This window comes from Oryzias latipes, chromosome 17 (genome assembly GCF_053564925.1).
Source record: "Oryzias latipes strain Hd-rR chromosome 17, Olatipes_Hd-rR_3.1".
Lineage (NCBI taxonomy): Eukaryota > Metazoa > Chordata > Actinopteri > Beloniformes > Adrianichthyidae > Oryzias > Oryzias latipes.
This window is the reverse complement of record NC_136253.1, coordinates 18159522-18185724: the sequence shown is the minus strand read 5'-3', so window position 1 is coordinate 18185724 and position 26203 is coordinate 18159522. Positions and strand designations below refer to the sequence as shown.

General features: G+C 38.4%; 1 protein-coding gene across 26 annotated transcripts in view; it reads left to right on the top strand.

Moving 5' to 3' along the window:
* The window catches only part of st3gal3b (ST3 beta-galactoside alpha-2,3-sialyltransferase 3b), a 61529-nt gene that overhangs the window by 11902 nt on the left and 23424 nt on the right, over positions 1 to 26203 (top strand). For 10 of the 26 annotated variants that reach the window (XM_078933980.1, XM_078933976.1, XM_078933977.1 and 7 more), the window contains 5 exons: positions 7782 to 7824; positions 9944 to 10036; positions 16959 to 17053; positions 25335 to 25398; positions 25475 to 25570. In XM_078933980.1, the coding sequence (XP_078790106.1) occupies positions 7782 to 7824; positions 9944 to 10036; positions 16959 to 17053; positions 25335 to 25398; positions 25475 to 25570 (391 nt within the window). Of the gene's footprint in view, positions 1 to 6070; positions 6134 to 6612; positions 6727 to 7781; positions 7825 to 9943; positions 10037 to 16958; positions 17054 to 25334; positions 25399 to 25474; positions 25571 to 26203 lie in introns of all 26 variants that reach the window. The other 16 variants (XM_078933968.1, XM_078933971.1, XM_078933969.1 and 13 more) reach the window with 5 other exon arrangements.

Here is a 26203-nt window from a genome sequence, read left to right as displayed (position 1 = left end):
GATACCAGTTATTGGGATCCAAATAAATTTTTATTTTAAAGCTCACAACTGAATTTGGTTTAGCATTCATTTTATATTGTTTATATTTCTCTAATTACCATTCAAACCATTTTCAATTAAATCAAAAAACAAGTAATATAAAATGAACAAAGGTGGAAATTCAGTGATTAAAATCATACATTTCTTACATTAGAAACTGTTTCTGCCTATAAAAAAATGCAAAAATTAGGATAAGCAATTAATGTGTTTGATGTATCGGCGTCTATCTATTCCAGTGTTTTTCAACTAGTGTGCTGTGGGAGATGGTCAGGTGTACTGTGGGAAAGTACCCATTTTCACTGATCTAAAAGCATTTACCATTTCCAGGATATCGGCTCTGTGTTCATCCAAACAGGCTCTGATAAAACACTGAGTAGTTAGGAATATGAAAGATCGTAAAATACTTTTTTCTTTGTGTTTATTTGATTCTATTAAAGACACTTTGATAAGACTGACGGTACAGCGATTTAGCTGCAGATACAGCTCTGCTTTCTGAAAAGTCCCGCCCCTTTAACTGTCTTCACCAATCATTCTTGGAGGCTTAATCACACGCCATCAGTCTGACGAATCAGAAGTGGTTAAAGACTTCAACAACAAAAATACCAGCTAAAGCTCGTCTTTAGCGGTGTAGCTTTCTGCGGGATCCGATGTCAGACCGTGGAACAAGTAAACAAAATAATGAAGATCAGAGAAGCGAATCTGTCTGCGATCGGCGGCAATTTCGCACTACATCTCCCATGATGCATTGGGTTAAAGTGACAGCATCTCAGCGTAAAATGAGTCTTCCTGTTAAACGTTTTGAAATCACAATGAAGACACATCAAGCAGTTTTTACATCTTCCTGATGAAATCAGAGGTCAACAGTTTAGTTCTCCTTCAAGGTTTGTGTTTATTAACAGCCAAACATCCCAGAGTTTGTTCCAAGTCATCTTTCTAACTGAAACACTTTTCTAATAACATCTGGATTATTTTATATGTTCAATTTAAGAAGAACAAATAACATTTAAGAAAAAGGGGTTAAGGTGAAGTGGCCAACAGACACAATTAAACTAAATTGAAACAATTTAATCATCTAAAAACAAATAAAACATTTTTGTTAAAGTCTTCAAAGACTTCATCTTTGATTAAGACAAAAGAAAAACTAAAAACTTCAACATGTTCACCTTTTGTGTAGCTACAGAAAACATAAATATAATGTTAGACTTTTTGTGTAAAATTTATCAAACATATTGTGAAGATATAATTGTTCAATTCAATATAATTTTATTTGTATAGCCAAATTCACAACAGCAGTCGTCTCGATGGTTCAAAAATTACAGTTGCCTTTGCACCAACATTGAAAATATATATATATATATATAAAAAAAATAAATCACAATTTAGAAAGAATATATTTGGATGTAAAAATTGCATGTTAAAAAACTGGAGGGAAAAACAACTACCAGGGTAAAATGTCAAATCATTTAGTTGAAAATTATTACGGAAAACTAAATTAACTTTTATTACATCTTTTAGAAAAAACATCTGCAACTTCTAGCTTTTTCTGCCACAATAATCATAAAAAATGCATGTGAGATTTTTAAATTTTTGGATGCTGGTGTCCCGCGGGATATTTGTCAAAGGTAAAGTGTGCACTGGGCCCCGCCAAATTTCCAACTGTGGCCGAGCCTGGTCGGGCCATATTTTACAACACCCCTTTTGGGCCCTCTTTTTTCCCCGGGGTTCCCCCTCCTGGGCGGGGGCGGTGGGCGCCTGCCTTGCTCCTCCCTGGACCAACCGTGGGCCGGGCGGATGGCTGCCTGGAGTGCGGAGCGGGTCTCCCTTGGGGGGTCCTGGCTCGTAACTGGGGTGGGGGCGGGGGGATGCCCAGAACTCCTGGGTGGTGGTGGAGTGCTCGTCTGGGGCTGTGGGCGTCCTTCTCCGGTGGGGCCCTGCGTTGGGCGCTCCCGGCGCGGCGGGGGGGCTGCTCTCCTGGTTGGGCTGGGGCGGCGCTCTCTTTCCCTCCGTGCCTCCCTGCTCTCTGGCTCTGGGGGCCTTGCGGCTGTCCTGCTGGCCCTGGCCTGGGTGGCGGGCTTGGTCGCCCGGGCGGCGGTTGTTCCCTGCCGGTTCCCGTGTAGCGTTGGGGGGATTCCGGCTGCCGCTGCTGCTGCGGTGGGGGTCTTGGGGTGGGGATGGCTGGGCACTCTCCCTCCTTCTTGTCACGTTCCACCATCCATTTTAGAAGAACATAAACACTCACCTGAGCACTGGTGTTAGCTCACCTTTGCACTAACAGTTTGCATGATTGAATGACTGAAATATTTCACACTAGTTGGTTTTAAAGGCATAAGTATGCGTGTGAACACTATCTGTTTTGTGTACATGTCGACAGGTGGACATTTTTGCAGCTAGCAGGTGTGTTTATAACATTTGAGTGTGTGTGTGGATAGGCCCCGCCCTTTTTGTACTACATTTGAACCTTACCATAATGATTAACAACCAGTAAACTTGTTGCTTTATGCTGCTTCATGGTCTTACCCCCCTTCCCCTCCCATTATCACCCTCCTACCCCCCCCTTCTCTAATGTCCCTCTCTCTTCTTCCCCTCTTTCCTTTTCCATCCGGTCCAACACCAAAGATTTTCAAACATGATTGAAATTAATAAAGTTTGGCCTCAATTACAAAAGGGGTTTATTCAGACATACCTTTGGTTTGTCTGAAGATTAATAACCCCTCTTGTTAAAGTAAAATATGTCCAACACAAGAGGCCCTCAGCTCTCATCTGTCTGCCTAGCTGTTGGACAGGACAAGTTAAAAAAAAAATAAAAAAAATAAAAAGGTAAAGTGTGCCGTGGCTCAAAAAAAGGTTGAAAAACACTGATCTATTCTACTCTACTGGTTCTGGAGCATCATTCTTCCAGTCGTCCGCTCATTTTTTTTATTGAAAGTCATTTAAAACTTTCCCAACTACATTTTATTGTAAATAATCAGGTTGTTGCTTTATTTTTTTTTGTTTGGGAGTTTTTTTTAACAGATGTTAGAGGGTTGTATTTCCTGTGACTGTTGGTGTGGAGCAATCCTGCCCCCCCTCCCTTCCCCGTTGCTGAGAGCTCTCTGTTTATGCGCTCTACTGCCATCCTCCAGCCCCTCACAACCAGTGCAACAAAAATGGTGAGCAATGTTGGAGCTATCCAGCTGTAAAATTTTGGGCCAGATGCAGCTCAGACGAAGAAAACAAAGACATACACGGATCTATTTGTCTACAAGTGACCTGAAGAAATACTCAGAAATATAGTTTTAAGCTTACTTTTTTAAATATATGTCCTCCATCATCAGAAAAATGCAACAAGAACATGTTAAATAAAAACATTAGTGTTGGGCTTTTATAAAATAGTGTGCTCTTACACGCTTAAACGCATTGATGATGCGTAGCAGTGTACACCTACTACCTTTGAAAGCAGTTAACATTCCAGCTGCTGGAATTAGGGAGCAGATCTTCTGTCCAGGATACATGAAGATGAATGTGTGCTGTGATAAGAAACCAACATTTTTACAGCTTGTATGCTTCTAGAAGAAGAATGTTGGAGTTCCTAAACTCAGAGCTGCTTCGAAACTTTCATTCTGCTGCCAGCCTTCTGTTTTGTATTTACAGGAACTTACAAAAACGTAACCACCACTAGACTTCTAAAGTTAAGCTACACAATTTGTTGAAAAATACCGGTGTGTTTATGCAGATTTTGCATGTTGGCCCCTGGAGAGTCCAGTGGTTGTGATCTTCAGGCAGCACCCTCTGAAGGTTGTCGACCCCAGCTCGGTTTTCCGTTTCATCCTGAAGCTCTTTTGATCAGCCTCTAGAGTTTCATAGAGCAGGTATGCCAGTCGAGGAATCAGATCTGCTAGAGCTTTCACAGACGTTGAATTGTCCTTGTAATGAAAGAATCAACTTTTGGACTGAAGGTTGTTTTAATTCATCCAAAGTTTGTACTGCATTCCTGTCTGTGGGCAGCAGCAGAAAAGGTTTTGTTGCATCAGGTTGGATGAAACAGCATCACAGCTGTTCTTTGGCTATTTAATTCATAAAGTTTATTGTCTTTACTGAAGGAAACCTTGTTTTTAAAGAGGTTCACTCCTGTGTTTGTCTCATTTTTGCATGAGAATAAACTGCAGACACTGTCATTCCAATTTTCTAGGATACATTGAGAAAATGTTATTTCTGTAACAGCTTTTTACTGAAGGCAAACATGTTAAAATTTAGTCTTGGACTAATTTCTGTCTATATTATCCTTTGACATGTGAAAATATAGATAAAGCAACTATTAAAACATGGTGGTGGGATAATAATTATGGGGGTAAGCATGTGCTCCACATGTTTGCACATTAAAAAGAAAAGCAAAGTCAAAAACTGGGACAATATTTAACATAATTTACACACAGTCATAATTAACACAATCATAAAACGTCTAGACAATAAAAAGCATAAAAGCATGTGTGCCTTTAAACATTTACTAAGGGCACTGTTGGAACATTTTACAACAGGAGATGATGGTGTTTGTTTAATGTGTCACAAAGCAAAAATGTACAGAAGTTTTCGACTTGTCTTTCTGCAGTTGAACTGTTTACCGCATCAGGGCCTGAATGTCTTCTTCCTTAAAGTGAAAAATGACTTTAATCCCTTGGGCACTACGGTTGTCCTGCCCCCCCCCCCCCCCCCCCCTCTCGTTGTCAACAATGATGTCCACAGTTCTGAAGGATGCTGAATTCAAAACTAGTATGTCTAGAAACTATGAAGCAAAAAGTGGGGAATACAATCGAACACACAATGTCTATTACCCTGTGGTAATGGTCTCCCTTGACTTCTGGAGCAAAATCAAACGAACGGTTCACCAAAGTTGTGGCAACAACACAGACGCACACCTTGAAATGTCCATAGAATCTCTTTTCTGTGGTTCAGCTTTGCACTACACAAACAATGTATTTTGTTCCTGTGCTGACGTCTTCATGATCTGTTTCCTGTTTCTGTGGATTTTCTTTGGATGGGTGTGGGACGAGTCTAGCACTTGTGCATTTACGCCCCAGCTTGACCGCAAGATTAGTGCCGATGAAAAGACACAGGGTTGTATAGATCTCATTTTGGATTTTGTAAATTAGATCCTATTCTACCAAATGGCATACAATGACTGGTTTTAGATTTAAATGTCAGTCAGACGGTGCATATTAGTTTAATGGACAAATTCATTTCAAACCTTTTGTTATTTTTTTACTAGGGCTGCACAATTGGACAAAAACTTGCAATGTCAGTGACCAATCTTGTGATGATATAACTTGCAATACATTAACAAATAGGAAAACCAAAAACAACTAATGCATCATTTCCATTTCACTGCAACAGTTTCATCTGAATAAAAGGAAGCATACATTATTTTGCAAATGATCATAATGGGAGATGGGTAAGAACTTGTCATGGTAACACACCAAAGAACTATGCTCTACCTTTGTGGTAGTACTGGGCAAAACTAATATGGACAACAATTATGTAGGTAGTGTGTGCTTGGGCTTTTTGAAAAACAAAATGGTTTCTCTGTCTATGCATGGGTGGAAACAGTTAAGGTAACCATTTATCACGCTTTAGGCTGTCTTTTGTGATACCCGTACTGCACACGCTGATATCATGATGTCGATAAATGTTCGATTTATTGTGCAGGCCTATTCTTTACTTTACTACTTGTACTGCTAGTACTTGCATATCATTACATTATGTCAATTAGAACTTATTCCTGGGACCTTTTGGTGGGTCCTCTTTAATCCACGGAAGCGTACTATCATTTTTGGGGGGTTTGAGGCTCTTAAGTTGTGACTTTCAGCTTCTTCTCTGTCTCAGTTCTTTTGTTGTCTGATGCAGGCTTTCTTTGTGCTTTACAGAATAAATGTTTCTTTTCTTTTTTATTAAATACTTTGAAAGTTATGGATTGTGTGTTCCTGGCTAATGGTTGTAGCTGCTTCCCCAGCTGTACACCAATGACCTTATTTCAGTGTTGAACCCCTTTTGTTTTCAGAGATTGATGCAGAAGAAACAACTGTAGTCCTGACTAATGCAGCTGATGTGAAAGGAATGACAGGTAGAGGCAATGGGACTCTGCGCTCTTTATACTTCATCTAACTATTGGGAAGCAAAGTGGTTAACTCCTGCTACCCTGAAGAAAATCTAAACCTGTTCTAACTCAACATTGACCACTTCTTTTTGTCACATGAATGTCATTAACTTACTGTTTTTATCCCTTTTTTTTGTTTATTTGATATCTTTTTTTTCCTTTCATGTAGTCTTGTAGGTACACTTTAGTGTAGTAAAAAAATTCACATAAATGGACCAATGGAGGGTTTCTTACAATCACTATCCTTCACTGGAGCCTTTCCATTGAGACAGGGACATTCGGCATTATGGGATTAAAGCCACTAATCTCTCTTTTATCTCCACTCTTAATTTTTTAAACCCACTTTTTCTGTGTAATGTGTGACTCATGCAGACGGCTTAATTCACCTCTCCAGTTCAGTTTTTCGATATTCCTCAGACGGTGCTAAATGACCTTTTGTGTTTCAGAGATGGAAACAGACATCAGCGTTGGACGAATAGTAGGCTCAGGTACTTCTGCAGCCCATGCAGCTAAACCCCTCCCCGTCATTGTGTTCTCTCCACACCATTTCAGAAAAAATGGTAAAATAAAATGGGTTCAAAATTCAGTTACTGTTCACTTTTTCTCTCTATTAACCCTTCCCTTAACACCAAATTCTTTTTTTTAAACTTTCAATTAACGTGAGGTATTGAGATTATTATATACACTTCTGAAACCGAGCATCTGTTCAGACATATGCTTTGCTCTTTTGTATTACAACACTGCCCTCTGTTGGATTGGCAAGAAATGACTGTAATTTTAATGTTCATTTGGTTTTATGGTTGGATCCTTTCAAATACCAACTTTTTTTTTAATTTGCAGCTTGAGGCTTTGCAAAAAGTCTCCTCATCTTCCTTTCTGACTGCTTGTTGCTCCTCAACACTAACAAAACGCGCACATGTTTATTTGACCTCCACCTGCGTCGACCATTCTCCAAGACCGCGCTTGGAACCTGCCCTGTTCAGCTGTCACACATTCCTGTGATCTCTTTTTATTTTTATTATTTTTTATTATTTCATCTTACTTTTCAGCTTGTTTTTCAAAATAAAAGATCCACAGCTACAGGAGTAACACTGCTTTCTTTCTGCTTTTCACTAACTCTCGGGAAGCCTCTGAAACTCCCAAAGCGATGTTGTAAATGTCAGCCTGCTGTAGTGTCTTCATTAACACATTTCAGAATAAACGTATCTACTCCTCTGATATGTTTTCTCCTGGGTTTTTTTTCCTGCTTTTCTGTCTTTTAGCTGCAAAGCTTTTTCAGGCACCTACTGGCTGACCATAGGTGATCTCTGAATGATTTTGTAACATTTCATTTTTTTTCCCCCCCAACAGATCATTTTATTTGGGCCGGCTTCTCCCTAACCTCGCGCTTGTTCATCACAAATCTCTTTTCTTCCTTTTTTTTTATTTTATTTTTTTACATTTTGCCTTTTTGTCTCCAAAAAGCGCCATAAAGTTGACTGCAACTACAGCTTCAAGGCTGATAGTTCAAATGTCTACTGAGTTGGAGAAAAAGGCTGCTTCCACTTTTTTTTTTTTATAAAACCATACTTTGTGAACATACTCTCATTTTTTTTGTTTTATCTTTGTGTTTCAGTGTATGACAAACAGGGCTTTCTGATGCAGCTGGACACACCACTGTAAGTACATTTCTCTTTGATTGTGTCTTATTGAGAAAAAAATCAGATTTCCTTCCATTTATAAAAGATTTTTTATTTAAACTCAGTAAAGTGATATTATTTTTGTTGACGCAGTGACATTAAGCTGCAAATAACCTTGTAGGAATATATGTCTCAACTCTAAACAGTCATGTTAGTGATGCTTCATGGGTCATTGTCGCAGAATGTTCTAGAGTTTTGGACTTGCAAAAACCATCACCTCACTGCTTAAGGCTTAGATACAACTGCCCTTATGGCCTGATATGAGCTGTCTGCAGGTGAAAAATGGGTAAACCTGTATGGGACACGCAGGTCGTAGACCGCTCTGTGAGCCTGTAGAGCCAAAATGCTCATGCACATTTGTTCATGTGCATGCTTTATTGAAGTCATTGAGACACACTAAAGGTTTTGCTAGAAGAGGAAGTTAGCTAAACTTTTAAGTGACTTGTCAAATAAAAGGTCCAATAAGACCAGGGGGAAGATTACGGGATGTGTCAGAGGGGCCAAACACAACATCTTTGTTTTTGTTTTTAAATAGATAGAAGTAATGCAAACTGATCATAGCACCTTTTATTTTTAGTCTTTAGTTTTTAGTCTTCGTTGTTGTTCACCTTTCGGCACATCCCATCGGGGTCGCCAAAGGGAATTTGGCAGAGAATTTGACGTCGGATGCCCTTTCTGACAAAATTCTGTATTTGATCCAGGCTGGGGACTGGCACAGGGAGACCTAGACTTGGGCCCCCTTGTGGCTACATAGTCGAGCAGTATCGTGAAGGGCCTTGCCCAAGGACCTCATCTGCCATATTTGGCACGACTGAAATGGCATCTGCATTACAGTTGTACGAAGAAATGTTTTAAAAGGATCTATCTTAGCGTGAATGCTGAAAATAGTACAGAGTCCAGAATGGACTCTTGTGGCACAGCAGAGTTTGAGGAAATTGGAGAAGATCGGTCTACCAAAGTCCCAAAAAGACTTAAATTAGATAAAGTAACAAATCATTCTAGGACATTCGGCAAATATATTTTTACATTATTTTTGAAATACTATGATAAATTTAAACCAACAATAAAAACATGCATGTGAAGTTATAGACACTAGCCAACCAATTGAAATAATTTCATTTGAGGAAGAAATCCCCTCTGATGAACAAACAGAAACAATAGTTTGGGTAATCATTGAGGTCATACATGTGCATTAAGACGTCGCTGGTTCTCGCCAGGTTGAGAACCTGGCACAGTGCATCACTGTGTGGCCGTCAGCATGGGGGTTGATGTGTGTACACGTTTCTGAATTGGTTTGACACTTAAACTCCAAACTGCCATTGCATCTGCTTCTGCATAACCGTGCAGGCAGTAATCACACGCCGCCATCGCCATGCTGGCTCTCGCCTGTCTGTCCACACTGAGCCCTTGTGCTCTGTCAACAAATACTTTAACTTGGCTTTCACAAGGGGTTCAGTTTATAAAATACCGCTTTTCACTTTATATCTACACTTTCATCAATTATGCTGCTGAAGTTCTGCCAAACATGCAATTCATCTACGAAATTGTAATTATTCTGTGATAAAGGTAATTTATTCCTGCTGGTAGTCTGACTGATTTGGGGGTGGGGACTCAAATTTCACCCCATGAAATAACTTCGAAGCTGTAGAGCAACAAGCGAGCGCATTTAAGCACAACTAAAATAAAGTGTGCGAGCATCGGATAGCTTCAAACGGCGTGTAAACAAGCCCCAGTGGAGCTGCTCCTCCTGCCAGATATGATTTTCTTTTTTTCTTTTTTTTAGACCTCACATTGTGCAGAGACCCTGGCCGGCCTCCTCCTCTCCTCCCTGTTTATTTGAACTAGAATCTCGGTGTACATCAGGTTATTAATGATTGTGCTAATAATTGGGAGGTTCTAGTCTTAGCACTGCCAGTGTGATTGTTTAAACAAGACCTCACAGCTTTGTTTTGCCACACGCACACACACAAGACAGATTCTGTTGCTGCTGACTTCTTTAACTCCTCAAGCATTTCACTCCAAAAGTCTCTTTAGTGGGGTTTTGTTTTTTTCAGTGCATGTAGCTACTATCACCTAATTTACTTTTGCTCATTTCCAGATCCCCAGATTTGATGTATAAATATGGCAACCTCAGCGAAGGGGCCTGCAAGCCAGGATATGCAGCTGCCAAGATGACTTCCATTTATCCAAAGTAAGGGGTTCACTTCTGCACCTTTTTGTCGTCTTGTTTCAATTTAATTCAGTTTATTCCTAAATCACAACAGAGGGTATCCAAGCTTTTGTATGACTGTAGATACTCATTGGTACAAATTGGTGACAATTTTCCTAAAGGCAAAATCAGGAACTTCTGAATCGATTACACGCTAACAACAAGCTAATTAGAATTTTTGAAGTTAGAATTTCCTCCCTACTCCCATGAAAAATTGATCAAACACAATGCAATGGGGTCTATATTTGCCGATCTAGTGAGCATCGATGCTGTCTAGGCAGTTTTTAGGGAACTGGATTTTGGAATTGTAGATTTGGTGAATGCGCTATATAGTGCACGAAGTAGTGAGTAGTGAAGGAATTTGGACACAACTAATGATTGTTGCATTTCTTTTGCAGTAACAGAAAATGCCAATTAAATTTTTTAAGCTTATCAAAACCAATCTGTTGTTTAGTTTTAGTGAGAATATTACTGATTTCTGCCTGTATCTAATATTTTTTTTAGAAACTTGGAAAAACTGATTACTGTTATTTAAGCCAACACGCTTAAATTTTGTGCACAAACATAGAAACGATTTTAAATGATGATCCTTGCTTTTTATTTTTTCCCAGCAGACTTGCTGATCGGTTTAAGAAAAAGCAACATCAACTGCAAAAAAAAAAACAGTTTGTAATTGATGAAGCGATTTTGTGGCACAGAAATCCATCAATTATAAACAGCTTGAATTATTAAGCTTTCATCTGTAAAATAGACAGAAAAATCAAAACCTTTCACTTTGGTCTGATCAGATGATCACAAGTTCGGTTTCCGCCTTGCCCACACCGATTTGTTGAAGTATCTTTGGCTAAGACGCTGAACCATACATAGCTCCTGGTGGCTACAGGTTGGTGTATGGCAGCGTATGGCAGCGGATCCGCCATCCCTGTGTGAATGTATGAGTGTGTGGGTGAATGGGACTGCAACAGTGAAGCACTTAAAGCCTTAATCAAAATGGTAAAGTATACACCATTTACAGCAGTGTCCAAAACAATCCCCTGCTGGCTAAAATTAAATTTCTCTATAGCTAAAGACACTTTTTAAGTATCCTGATTAATCTACCAAGTATTGGTTTTACTCTTCCAAAGAAGTACAGAAAAGAGGCGATGAATTTACCTTAGAATGCAGAGATGACAAATTTTCCCCTTTAATGTATCACCATGATGAGGGTGATACATTAAACCACAATCAGGGGTTCAGAATATTCTTGGTAAGAATTTGGGTTTTGTGGGGGTTAAGCAACTTTTCTAAAGTGATACTAAACTTGAAATCTTTCTTAGACCATGCTTTTATAATTTTTGTTGGTTCAAAAAAGACAAAAATCTTATCTTTTGTTTGAATAACAAACTTGTTCTGATTTCCATTTGCATATAAGTTGAAAGTAGGGCTGCATGATATGAGGAAAACTGGCGATGTGCGATATTAGTGATCAATATTGCGATACATGAACAATTAACAAAACAACTAATTGCATTATTTCCTTTTAACTGCAGGAGTATAATTTAAATAAGTCAACATAACTTGAATAACACTCCAAATGGCACACATCTACATCGGAGGTGTGCATCTAACATAAAAAGGCTCCATCCGATTGGCCAAATGCATAAAGGGATTTATTTGATTTGTTAAATACTCCAGGCTGCCATAAGATCGTTTTATCACATTTAAGGTTACCACTTATCACAATTTTTGCCGACTTTTGCGTTATGCGCATTGCACACCTTGATATCGCAATAATGATAAATTTGCGATTTATTGTGTAGGCCTAATTGAAGGACAATCTACCTAACCTATAGTTTTGTTAAGGTAAAAGTTTGTTAGTTTTTTACAAACAAAATCTTAAGAAGCTGCCTAAAGTGAAAGTTGGTTGGGTGGAAATTCTGTTTTATCATACTGAGATGGATGATGTCACTCTACAACTCTACAATGCCTTAAGGGTTTTTTAGTGAAACGAGGACATGCCCCAACATTCCTGTCCAATCTCTCTGAGTCTCAGTCATGTTTTTTATCGTTACAAGGGCTCGACTGTGTCCTTGTCACTCCCCCCTCCCCCCGGTGACATAATACAAGCATTGTCACTAGCTTCCTGCGGTCATGTCGCAGAGCCTTTAAAGGTCTGTCTCAAAGGGTGACACCAACTTCCTGTCCTGACACATCATGAGCTTTCTGAACCCCCTACCCACACTGATGATATCTTCATGTAGTTGAGCTCTTTTTATTGTTTTTTTGTCTATTCCCGCTCTTCTCTGAGCTTTTATTTGCTGAGCTTCCCATCGTTCGTAGGACATTGTCTGCTTAGCATTCTGGACACTAAGGAAGAGCAATTTTCCGCATTCATGAGCAGCAGCCATTGGCACTCGAAGAAGGTACTTGACCCAGTTATGGGACATATTTGACTCTATTTTCAACCAGAAGTATCGAGCTGTGTGAAGAGTGACAAGAAGCTGAACACTTTAAACTGTGGAATAACATAAAAAAGTAAACTACTTATAGTATTTTCCATACTATAAGTCACTTTGGAGTATAAGCTGCAGCAGCCAAAAAAAAAAGTATAATAAATAAAAATAAATTATACGTAAGTCGCTCTTTTGTGAGAAATTTACTCAACAAAATATGGAATCAAGAATGGAAACATTGATGCAATAGATAACAATAATTGATAAAATACATTCTTGCTTCACCACCATAACACATTGATGCTTATTTAGTTCCATAAAACATTGAAAGAATTGAAGAAGTGTTTAGTATATACGATATGTTAATTGAAGTATTGATAGACCCCCAAAAAGGTTCTTGTATTAATTGCATAGAGAGGAAAAGGAGGAAGGGCCGAGAAGATATGGCTCTGTTTGTTTTTAATGCTCTTTAAATAAAATAATAAATAAAAATCAAACTCGTCTAAAGTGGGCCAATCACTTGCAATTGTGAACACCCACATTGTATAATGTGTAGTACTGATGACTTACGGTGTCTATTTATTTCGGAACATAAACAGCTTCAAACACAAACTCGGATCAGATGCTGTCGACTGCAGCGCTTCTGCATGAGATCGACCAAGATCTTCTGCTGAGCATGTGTCGCATCAAAGTTCTGCATAATTCAGAACGCCCCTGGGAGTTTGCTGATTATTACCACCTTCAGCTCAATCACGCTCAGGTCATTGAGCGCAATAAATGCAGAACGTGGTGTAAGAAAGCGAGCTGGTTTGCAATTCTACACGGATATAAATCCGCGCGCGTGTGTGTATTAGGTCAGGGTTCGTTGTTGGCTCTGTTTAAAGAAAATAAACCAATTAGCGTTGTTTTTCCTACCTTGGTTTACATCTTCTTGCTTTGTGATTTTACAAGGGAAAATGGATTCATTTGAATGGTCCGGTTAACAATTGATCCAACAGGGGCGTGGCTGACAATCTTAGCAGTCAGAGGAAACGGTTTTACTGCTAGCAGTGAGGTCCCGTGGCTTCTCCTCTAATCATCTCCCGATTCCTTTGTGTTTGTCTTCTCCGAAGGCCTTTGCCCCACCGAGTCCAATTTATTTTAAACACCGCCCTCTTGCCTCTGTTTTACCCAAAACTGTTTGTGTTGAAGTCCTAAATCAAGGGTTGGCAGTGAACGTGAAGTGGCGCGGTTATGAAAATATTGGATGTGAGAGATGGACTTCTCGAAGGAAATGAGCGCCATGCATCCTTGCTCTCTGGCTTTTGTGGGAGCCCTCCGGTTTTAAACATCAGGCTGTTGCCTGTCTCATTGTAACAATGTTGGTCTGAACTCAAACTGGACTTTATTTCTTGCTCGTATTGGTTGTAAAAGTCTTAAGTTTCATGAATCTCCATTTGTTTTAGTAAGGATAGACATACGTGGGTGCATGTGCTCCTCGCAGTCAGTGTAAGAAGAAGAAAAACCCAAACACGAGCGCCTGCCTTTAGTCGCAAGCTTTAAACGAGAGATTGATGAGGGTACCGAAGGGCGTGCACAGTGCTTGGAAGACGTCGAACCTCACTGGACGGACTCACAACACTGTCAACCTTGTTTAGTCACTTTGTTACATAGATCCAAATACATCACGAAGATCAATGACAGACTTGTGAGAACTGTGTAGTTAAGATTCCTGCTGGGAAACAGGAGTTTGTGCCTGTCTTTCCTTTATTTCCAGGCTCCAACTGTTTTTGCTGGAGTGTTTCTTTGCGGCGAAACAGAAGAAAGTGTCTGTGTGTTTATTGTTCAGCTGGAACCATCAGTCCTTATGAGAAATGTTTGTTTTTTTATATTGTAGTAAAAAATGTAGTCAATGTATTCCGTAATTTTCAGACAATCAGGCTCACCGGATTATAGGGTGCCTTAAGTTAAACAAAGCAGTCATGTAATGTGGTGAGAAAACATTACCCAGAATGCTTAGAGGGGCCAAGAGGCGGGGGTTGGTCAGATGGGTTGATGGTAAGTTTTTCTAGTCAACTGAATTGTCATCCGTGTATGCCTCTTTTATCTGTAACATGTAGCCTTTACAGAGAGCGGCACGACAGATAAGCCAGGCTTTATGCATAACAACTCTCAACATTGTTCAGTTACAAACAAAGATCTCACTTTTTCCGTTCATTACGTTGAAGGACAGTAAATACCACTCTGACAAGCTGACAAGCTCCTGAATACGACAATCCATCCATTGTAGCTACCAAAGTTGGACTGAAACATTCTATCAGATTTTTTAGGTCCACATAGATTTTTTAGGTCCAGATTTTTTAGGTCCACGGAAAATTGGTTCCGAGTTAGTAAGCACTAGAGCTGTAACACGCAACTGAATACTCTGATAGCTGCGATGTGTTGGAGAGAAATCACGTACAAATATTTGTGACGTCTGAGTTTGCAGATTTGGGGTTGGTTATTTATTTATTTAAAATGCTGTAGAGTATTGTAAAAAAAAATACACACCAAAATTGTAGAATAATGTTGGATTTTAAACATGTAAAAGTAAAACATAAAGCATAAAGCAAGCACAATATATTATAGGGCCTAAATCCTGCTTTTCTTGAGCCTTTCAGAGTAAACTATATCCATATATATGAGAATATATTACATTTGGTACACAAAAGAACAGATTTTTTTATTAAATATAAGTTATTTCCGCAGCTCATTTTCCAACCAAGAAGTAAGACGACTCGATCTCTGAGACTCCGCCTTTCGCTCCGTTTGGGTGCCACCCATTTCATGACGTCAACCTATAGTTGACCTTGGTAGTGTGTCTGCATTTCACACACAAAAACAAACAACATCCAAGCTTTTGCAAAGATAGATGTGTATATTGTAGATATAAAATAAGTGTTTTTGCCAATCACCGCTAGCTCCGCGGAAAAAGTGTGTGAGTGTGTGTGTGTGTGTGGGTGTGTGTGTGTTAGCCTGGAGGCGGTGCTGGCAGCACAGACACTTCCTGGAAGGGGCTGTTCTTCACTTATCTACATCACAAAGTAGCTAAGTGGTGCTCAGAAATGCACAAATGGATCAAAATACCGCTTTGGGGTTTCTTTTTGTGAGGAATGAACATTATATTACACGTAAAAGCTCAAAAAGTTGATTTTTGCACGATATAGGCCCCTTGAATCATGTATGAGATGTGAATCATTAATGATTTGTGAATCGCATCAGATTGTCACCTAAATAACGATCCATAGACCTAATGAGCACAAGTACAATTCATATGTACATTCTCTCAAATTATAAGACGCACTGTCAATGTTTGAGAATATTAGAGGATTTAAGTGCACCTTGTGGTCCAAAATTTACTGTGATATATAGTTCAAAATGTACATTTATATATATGTTCTTATTCGTATTTAGTTTTTTAGTTTAAAAAAAAAAGAAATAAAAAATGAACCTTAACAACTCCTCCTTTTGTTCACGCCTGGCATCCCTTAAGGTATCACAATGGGTCACAGAAACACACACACTCCATCCCAAAGCCCTTCTTGGAAGAGTGGCACCCAGCCCAGCGTCCAGGTCACAGGCGTGACTAAGAGGAAATGGATTCTTTTGATTTTCTGCTCTGCTATTAATCAAAAGCAACCTGTAGACCAGCACACAGGATAAGGAAGAGGCGATGCTGGATGGAGCACTTCACGGGCATTAAAACATTGGTCACAGGCGGGTGTTGTTGCCAAACGTGGCTTGCTGTTTAATGTGATTGGCTTCTGACTGGAATAGTTTAAAATGTGTTTTCCATCATGGGAAAACACAGACTTTTTGTCCTTCAGACGTTTGGTGATGCTCCCTGGGCTAATCACTTAGGAAGAGAAAAAGGTTCCCTCTTGCAACTTGTACTGCTTACAGATCCACAAGTCCTGAATACTGAACAGCTGAGCCAAAATACTGAGGCTGAGTGAAAAACACAGGCATTTACATGTAATAATGCTGAAGTTTGTTATCTTCTGATACATTTAATTATTGACCATAGGCGTGGACACTCAGAAAATAGAAGTTGTAAGTGCGTTGGCACAATACCAAGAGGAAAAACCAACTCCAACAGCATCTACTTTGTCTCTTCAGTTTTCAAATTTCCCTTCTAAAACCAACTTCTTTGAGTTAATTGAACTTTTATTAGTTTATTTTCAAATGATGAACTGTTAAAAAAAAGAACTAACAGATCATCTGTTTTTTTAAGTCCCACAAAAATACATAAAAATTGGTTCATGGATTTTATAAATTGTGGATTTGAAAGTAAAGTTTGATATTATTTTATGTTACCTTTTTATTTTTTCTTCTGCCTGTTTTGTCACAATATTTATCAGGCCAAGAACATAAAATGTCCTGACAACAATCTTGTTATTTATTTAAAGTTCTCCTTAACTCATAAGAATTGTGTTTTCTTTTTTCTTCTGCAGGTTTATGAAATTAGCACCGATGTTTCTAGATCCCAACTTCAAACGACTAGGGAAAGTCAGCGGCTACATGCCTCCGTTTGGGTTCAAAACTCAAGGTAAGAATGTTAATGACTGCTAAAGCTTTTTTGTGCTACAAATGGTAACATTAAAAGAAATTCTTGAACAGATCATAGGGTAGACATGTATTTATCAGGGGGAAATTCAGTCAGTCAGTGTGGTGCTGTGATCAAAACTGTTCTTTTGATTTAAAATCAATATTTACAGAATAGACTTACATTTATAATTTAATCTTTTTTTTAAATAAAGAAGCAGACAAAAATACCAATTTCTTTGAAAAAATACTGGAAAAGTGAAATTTTAGACAATTACAAAACATTTAAACAAATGTCAAAAGAAGGTTCAAAGAAGGTTCTCAATCCTAAAAAACATGACCTGAATTTATTTAGTTTTGTATGATAACTTTCCACTCTTCAAAAAATCAAACAGGAAGTGTGTTGCACATGGTTTCATCACTTACAGGTCTCATCATCTACCATCGTTTTTGTAAATAGCTCTTTATGTTGTGAAATGTCTGCTTTTTTCTTCATCAAATCACTTTCATGCATTCATGTCATTATTTCTTTATTTTTTTATCTACCTCTATTTTCAAAGCCGCTTTTCACTAACTTGATCCTTTTCTCTCTCTCAGTATTTGCTGACTTTACTTTAGATGATGTTTAAGTCAAAATACTTTATCTTAGTTGTAAAGCTCTTTGCCAGATTCACCTTTTTGCTTTTGTTTGTTACCTTTGTTGCCTCAGCTTGAGTCACGATGGTGGGTGATGGCTAATCCATCACAATGCTCACAGAGTTCCTTAACCATTAGATGAAAGTGCAAACAGTGCATTTTTCTGTGCTTTCCACACCGCTGTAGTGATGGGCCGTTGGAAATGTCTAAAGCAGTTAGTGAGGTGTTGCCTTTTTTAATGTCAGAATCGTCCAACCTCATGCACGGATGTTTACCTTTGCTGGTTCCAGTTACTGGTTCCATCTATATATTTTTTTTACCTGACTCCCAATCTGCAAAAAAAAAAAAAAAAATATCCCCTGATTCTTTAATGTCAAACTTGATGAACTCTCTTATCTGAAGGATGATCTGTGGAGGAAAAGTAGAAAACATAAAGGAGCTTGATTTGGGGAAACGGTTGCGTTCGATTTGATGGACGGAGCTGTCAGAGGAACAGATCACTTGAGAGGTGGAATGTTCTGGAAGAAATGTGTGACTGCCGGCAGGTCAGATTGGTGTCAATAGAAAAACTCATCGGTTTGATGCTGGGCTGCACAGAAAGAGGTCTAGTGGAGAACCTTCGATTTCTTAAAATGATTCTTTTTTTTTAAACTTGCGGTGTAGTTTACAGCATAGAATCTAACATTTCAATCTTCCTAACTAGATAAATCATGTACATGTTTTTCACATTTATTTGACAAACCAACATGTACAGTGTGTTTGTTACAATCAGTGCACTGTACAGTTTATATAACCGCTCATGTTGGTACGAGCTCGTTGTCCTCCCATCACCACTTGAGCACATTGCAGTCGCACTCGTTTCAGACCTGAACACACTACAGTAGCTCAGATATGGAACCGGCATCATGGGAACTGGGGAGATAACGTTAATCTCCTTGACATAGTTTCAATACTTAACAGACAGATGGTACAGTGAATGTTGCCTTTGTGCTCCGGAAAGTTCCCTCCGCTGTCATGTGAGCGCGCCCGCTGCCGCTATCAAAGGCGCCCTCCCTGCGCGACTGTTACACCTGGTTTCTGTTTTCTCCACGGCCTGTGATGGCAGCGTTCCTTTTGAGTGGTGCTCATGTGGAGAGATGAGACGTGTGGATCTTGAATAGAACCGCCACAAAGGATTTTGAACGGGGCAGCATGGTGGGGAGATTGTGAGAGGGAGTTGTATTTTTAGTTTTCTTTGTGCAGAGAAATATCTTTGGCACACATCAGCCGTGGCTCGGTGATGGCTATGAAGCCTTCATTGTGTCTCGGAGGAGAAAGGGGCGTTTATTCTAGCGGCGTTTTTTGTGTGCGTTTGAGCGTTTCGTAAGCTTCCTGTTTACATAACCTGCACTTGTGCAGATAAACTAATCTAAACTAATTTTTAAGTCTTTAAATATAATAGCAGGAGAGCAGATTTTGGGGAGATAATGTGGGATTACATCATTGTAGTTCTGCGATGCTCTCACATCCTGGAGGATTAGTGTCTTTGGGTAAGGTTGATAGTGCTTTATTCCAATTTTTAAATGAGCATTTTAAAGTTTTTATTTTCCTAAATGTTATTACCCTTTGACAATTTCCATCCACTCAGGCCTGTTTACAGTTTCAGGTGTGTTGAGTTCTCCGTGTTGACGGCACAGATATTCACACAGGGGTGCCTGCTCACTTTAGATCTTAACTAATGCAGATTATTGTAAAAAGATAGAACATCGAGAGGCTTTTAGCCTTCTTCATCTCTCCTCAATAAATGAAATGTTCTCGTTTGTGGAACCAAATCCATTTTGGGACTCATTCTAGATAGGTAGTTAAAGACCCACTCCAATAAAAATATAGCGTTTTTAGTGTTTTTAACATGTTCTTGTGATGTTTTTCTCACGATGAAGGGCTTGTTAAAAAAAAAAAAAAAAATTTTATGATATGTTGTTTTTATATGTTATTATACAATACCTTAAAGCCCTTCTCCGATGAGAATCATGTTTTTTCAGTTTTCACATGAACGTGTGGCAATTTTCTTATGAAAGAGAACAAACGAAATAAAAAATCATTTCATTTTTGCATTTCTGATTGTTTCTAATTTAAAATCGCTGTCAATCAAACTGTCGCAAAGACGCTCGGTTTGAATAATGAGCCGATGTGATGTCAGAACGGCCCAGGAGTGCATACGCTTTGCATCTATTTAAAATTAAACTTAGTATGTCTCATTTTTAAGTATTCTTTTAAGTATTTCGAAAATTTCATTTAATTTGCTGTGAATTCAACAATTTGCACGTGCTAGCAACCAATCAGTTCTGAGACACAGCCAGTGCTGCTAGCTGATGCAATGCAGCCAAAAACTTCCAAAAACGTCCTAATTAAAGCACCACTAGGAACGTTTTTATGTTTAAAAATTGTCATAGGGGACTTTAAAGTATGATACAGTGAGCACAAAATTTACAAACAAAGACTCTCATGGAGTTTAATCTTTTTAAATCTATATTTCATTACATGAAACTACAATGGAGTACTAGGGCCACCATAGAAATAAAGAAAAAAATTCATTTATGAGAATAAAGTTGTAAAATTATGAGAGTCAACATTTTACATGAAAAAACTCTTTAAAATTGTGAATCAATATTTTATGATAATAAAGTTAAGATTTCATAAGTTATAAATTGAAAATGCATTAGATTAAAGTCAAATATCTATGAGACAAAATGCTATTTAGAAGGAAAAAAACAACAAAAGAACCAATATCATGTTTCAGTCTAATAGACGTGGTGTGCATTGTACGCGGTTATTTCAGCGTTGGGTTCACAAAAAGAGAAAATCTAAATCTAATAGTGAGTCTGCATTGTTTCATTATAAGTAGATGGATATTAAAAAGAGTTTGCAGGAAACTGGGATTTCTAAACCGTTTATGCCGTCGGCATTATAGTTGCAGACATCCAAATGCATTATGCCACCTGGATTCTTCCTACCATAAATAAACAAAGGACTGCATTGATGCATTTCGTCGGCACGTAGTGTGAACAGGCGCTCACATAATCAGCTGTATTTTTCAAGAAAGCATGGCTTTTTTCTTATAAAATTATGACTTTTTCCTCATGATTGTATGACATTATTCTTGGAGATTAATTTTTATTTTTTCATTTTTATTGTGGCTCTAATACTCTGTTGTATGAAACTTTCCAAAAGTGTAAAAAAAAACCTCTTGTATGTGTCCTAAAAGGCTCTCAATAGTGTGAATCTCATTCCCACAATTAAAAGAAAAAGCAATACATAAATAAATAAAACAGGTGAATTCCCAAATCTTAGAAAGAAAACTGTTTTTGTTTGTAATAAATCTTCATGAATGACATCCATTGTTTGGTGTGTTACAGATCATAGGTTGATGGAGCCATGCATTGAATTAGTCAGACAGTCCTTTCTTTGTCACCTTTACCCTACCTAAACGTTCTTTTTGTTTTTCCTTTGTGAGGGGTGGGGCTGAATGATAATCATCACTGACCACTTGCTAACACCATGATCTCATAAATCTGCTAAAGGCATAGCATTGCTTTTGTAGGGAGCTCGTTGTGTCTTTTGAAGTTCATCGACTCAGGTGTGATCTCATCTGCTGTTTTTTGTTGCTCCTGAAGGTTCAAGAGTTCCATACGAAGACAGCATCTGTTTGTGTTTGCTTTTCCACATTTCTCCCATTATCTATGCCATAATATATTGGCACTTTAGAACGGAGTTTTCTTATGAGCTAATAGAAAAAAATAAAGGCTTTTGATTGTTTAAGCCAGGAGTCTCCAAGCCTGAGGCCATGGACCGGTACAGGTCTGTGGATCTCTCAAAACTGGGGAGCAGAATAAAACATGTTAACTTACTTTTCCCCCCATTTTATTTATTATTTTTACTCTGCGAGAATTTTTTTATTTTTATTACTGAAGTCTATGACTCACCTTTGATGCAGGTCAAGTTCACTGACTGTATAAAAGAACTGGACTGAGTGACCCCCCCTCCTCCCTCATATTCCAAAGAGGAAGTACCCCCTGGCTTCAAGAAGCCAAAATCTCATAGACCTCTATAGAGAAATATAAAGCTATTACTCAGACATTCTATTTATGAGAATAGCCATTCTTGCTCTAATACCTGTTAAACATCATTTTGCTAATCCTAATGCTAATCCTAATAGGATTTAATTATATATTTTTTCTGTAGATTAATTTGTTCAATTATAAACTAACCAATCAGATGCCTGAATAAAAGTATGAAGTCGCACGTTTTACTGACGGATATAACTGAGCCCACTTTCAAGTGGAAGAGGTGATCTTCTAACAAGCTCACTCCTGATTAGTAAGAGTAGTTGCCATAGAAACGTTGACTCAGACCAACTCGGACTGATCACTGCCTACTGACAACTTCTGGTTCCAACATGACGACATCCATATCGTGAAAAAAATGGTGACTAAATTGACTTCATTTCGTTGAAGCTGGGAGTAAACCATTTTCTATGGTTGAGGTCGTACTCACTTAGTTCAGTTATCATATACAATGGTCAAGACAATCTCCTCGGTCTGGTCTTAAATTCATCTGCTGCCTTCTTAACGCAGCTGCTCTCACCGCTACATTGAAACAATGTTTTCAAGCTGGTGAAGTTGACAAAAACAAAGGTCTTTGGAAAGTTTCTTTGCATAGAGAAGAGCGAACGAGAAAAACGCGGAAGGGCCTTTGACTTCCAAGAAAAAAATCTATTTCCCAGAAAAATCCAGGTTTCTTTACTCAGTTTATGGAATTATTGTGACAGTTGTTCTCTTTTGTGTGCAAAAAAAGTTTTAACAGTTTGCAGACATTTTACCCACGATAAAGATTACGTTTGCCCCTAAAGGTTAAGGAAAACCTGAAGCTATAAAATTGAACGGCAACATGAGCCTCGTATAAGCTAGTCTGTATAATAATCATCTAACAATAAACCCGTCGGTGGCTTGAAAAAAAGGTTGGAGACCACTGGTTTAAGCTCCACCTTTTCCAGGAACATACATTTGTTTATATGTAGTGTGACACCTCCTGCAGTTCCTCTGCGTTACTCTTAAATTTTGTCATTACAAAAGTTTCCTGCTAAAATAATGTCTGGACCTATAGCTATTCATCTTTGGCTCCACCACAAGACATACTTGTCTGAAGTGTTTACCTTTTGCTTAGAACAATTAGCTTCTACATCGTCCTCTGGAAGCAAGCGCCAGCGTCTGTAATATTTCACTTGGAATTCACAGCTTGGATCCAGGTGTGGTCCTCAAAGTTCTGTTTACGCTACTCGGGGTGATGCTTGACACCTGACATCGACACCACATCCAAATAATAAGTTGTGGATTTGCCAGCCTCTCTCTGAGATGTGCTGCTCAATCACCCTGGCAAATGGTCCTAATGAATAACCTGAAGCAAACAGCTGTAAGGAACCAGTCTAAACTATTACCCTGCCCCGACTGTTGCTCCTGGCTCCTGTCTTAAGATGCAGCAATCATATTTAGAAGAAAAAAAAGCCTCATATATTCAAGAATCTCAAGTTACATTTTATTCCCGATAAATCCGAAAAATCCATTTTGGGTGTCTGGGTCAAAGAATGCGGCTGTACTTAGATCTGCTCCTTGGGTGTTGTGAACATGAATCGCAAGGATGACAGGTCTAAAGATATCCAGGATGAGCAGAATTGTGTAAACGATCTAATGTTGGAAGCATGACTCCAGCAGAATGTCCTAAAGAACACAGCAGGTATGCACGCTATGACTAAACATTCTCATTTCTCACCCTGAAATCAGAGGGCGAATGCAAGGAGACGAGCTCCACATTGCCCTCCTCCGCCCACACTACCTAGGAGAATGTATTTGTTTAAAATTTGCATTCTTCCCTGAGTGGTTTTATGAGGTAGTTCCTACATGCACACACATACCATTCTGAACTTTTCATGCCAACTCCTCCCAGTTTTATGACTTTTTTCTTCTCCTTCCAGCCTCTCCACACCATTCCCATCAGTGTCAGTTTAGGTGTTCCTTATCTACAGCTGCATAAATGGAAAGATGTGCCCTCCCCTCCTTAATGGATACCACTTGGATTAATAGTTTTCTGTGTTGTTTTGAGTTTGTTGGAGTCAAGTATGTGATTTTTTTTTTTTCACATATGAGAAACTTTTATAACCACAAACTCCAGAAGGGTTGTAACTTTAAAAAATTTGAATTGAATGAAGAGCTAAAAAAACTGAAATGAAAAGAGTTAATTCTTTAAACAGATATCAATCACATGACCAGGGTTGCTTAAAAAAAAAAAAAAGATCGAATAACTCAATAAATTCATGAATCATTTTTTCTTGAAAGGCGGGGCATAAAGTAGCTCTTGTGTTGGTTTTCAATGGAAGAATTGCTCATTTTTTACTTTAGAGATTGCTATTGATTCTTCTTATCCTGATTGTGGTTTTGTTTTGTTTTTCCTTTTTCAGAAAAAATCTTTTTTTGTTTTGAATTTATTATGTTGTTCTAGGAACCTTTTTTTTAAATCATTTTCCCCCTTAGATTAGTTTAAATCACCATTAATAGAGTTTTGAATGGAAATTAGAAAAATAAATAGAAATGAAATAGTTCTGCCGCTGATATTTCCATTCAGTTTATTATCAAAAAAATGCATACTGTCTAAACTTGAGGCTCCTATTTTTCCCTTTAATATCACAGAACATAGCCTATTAAAGCTGATTTCGTATTGGGGGGCGGGGTTACCTTTTTTGAAGATATGGCTGTGGCTCTAAAGATATGATTTATGAAAGTTCTTTAAGTACTAATATTTTCTAAACAAAAGTGCAGACCAATTGTGTTTTGGTTTTTTTTCATTAGCTTGTAGGACGTGGACTCATGGTATCGGCATTTAATGTCCATATAAAGACTATATTGTCTAACTATTAATTTATTTTTATAAAAGACACCTCTTACTATAAAGTCCAAGACATCACCTGGATGAATGAGAACCGTTATAGACTTGTAGGTCATGTTTATATTCTATAATCGCCAACCAAAAATGATGAATTTTAGACTCCTCCTCTCATTGGTCATTTTTCCACTCTGAAACTGTCCTATTTCAACAAGTCTTGGTCTGCAAGACTGGATAGCGCTTCAATGCCATGTTCAGATATGGGTTTTGCATAGCAATGACAGATTAGCAATGACAGAGTCACACTTGGCGTCTGCAAATGACCCAGTGAATTTTGTTTACTGATGATGGTTTATGGAAGAATTCCTGGACCCATTCCCTGGCATTAACACAGTCACGCTGATGTGTGACATGGTGTCCCCTGAAGCCCAGAAAACCACAAACATCCAATAAAAGGTCTTTGGCATCTCGACTATTTACAGAGAGAGCTTCAAACTCTGTGCTTAAGTGACTGGCCTCTATTATTGTTTACATTATTTGGGGGAAATTAAGAAGTGTAGTGTAGTGAAATTTTTTCAAAAAAACATTAACAAGCAAGTTTGCTGTGAAAGGCTGTATTAATGTTGATTTTCTCATGTATTCATTTTGTCATTAAATATATTTGGGTTTTAAATTTAATTCCGGGCAGCAGCTTTTTGTCTTAATGGCATCTTGTTTTTTTTTCTTGGTCCCTGCAGAGAAATTAATCAGCAGCATCTTAAGTGAAACAAAGTATTATGGACTTGGAGAGCATTTAGACAGGTATTCCAATTCTCCTTCATGTGTCAGTATGATGTGTGGTCAAATTGAACTTACTGTTGCTTGTTCTTAATCCTAGCCTCAGCTGTAAAAGATGCATTATTGTTGGTAATGGAGGGATCCTGTCCAATAAGTCTCTGGGCTCTCGTATAGATCAGTACGACGTTGTGATAAGGTAAGACTTTGGCGTACGAGATCACCAACAGCGTTAAACCAAACTCTGACTTACATTTAAAATATTGAGAGAATGCAAATGTTTTTTTGTTTTTTACATAAACAAGAGTTCTTGAACACACATTTTACATATGGTGTTCACATTGACTGTCGCCACTCTATTCCGATTGTCTACCATGATCAAATTATTTACAAACATTTGGCCCTTCCGTAAATTAAAAAGGACGCACCCAAACACCAAATCCGACCAAGGGTCAACTTGGTTTAACTTTCAATGCGTATTCAATGGCCATGCATTTTGTTTTTATAGCTTAAAAACTGGCTAAAAAATGTGCAGAGTGACGCGTGAACGTAAGAGTTTTGAACGCAGAAGACTGAAACGCACATTTAGGCCCATTACCATGACCTGTAATCGGTAACTTGAACGCACGTTACCAGGGCTTGAGTGAACATAGCATAAGAGTGCTAAAGTTGGGGAGTAGACTCGTCTTAATATTTTTGACGTGTCAGGTAAGTGGTCAAAAATGCAACTAAGGTGCAAGAGAACAGGTGACAGCAAAGGAGAAGGCCATTCAATAGAGTTATGAAGTTATTTGTAAAGCAATGATCTCTTTGTGACTGTTCCCCACTATTC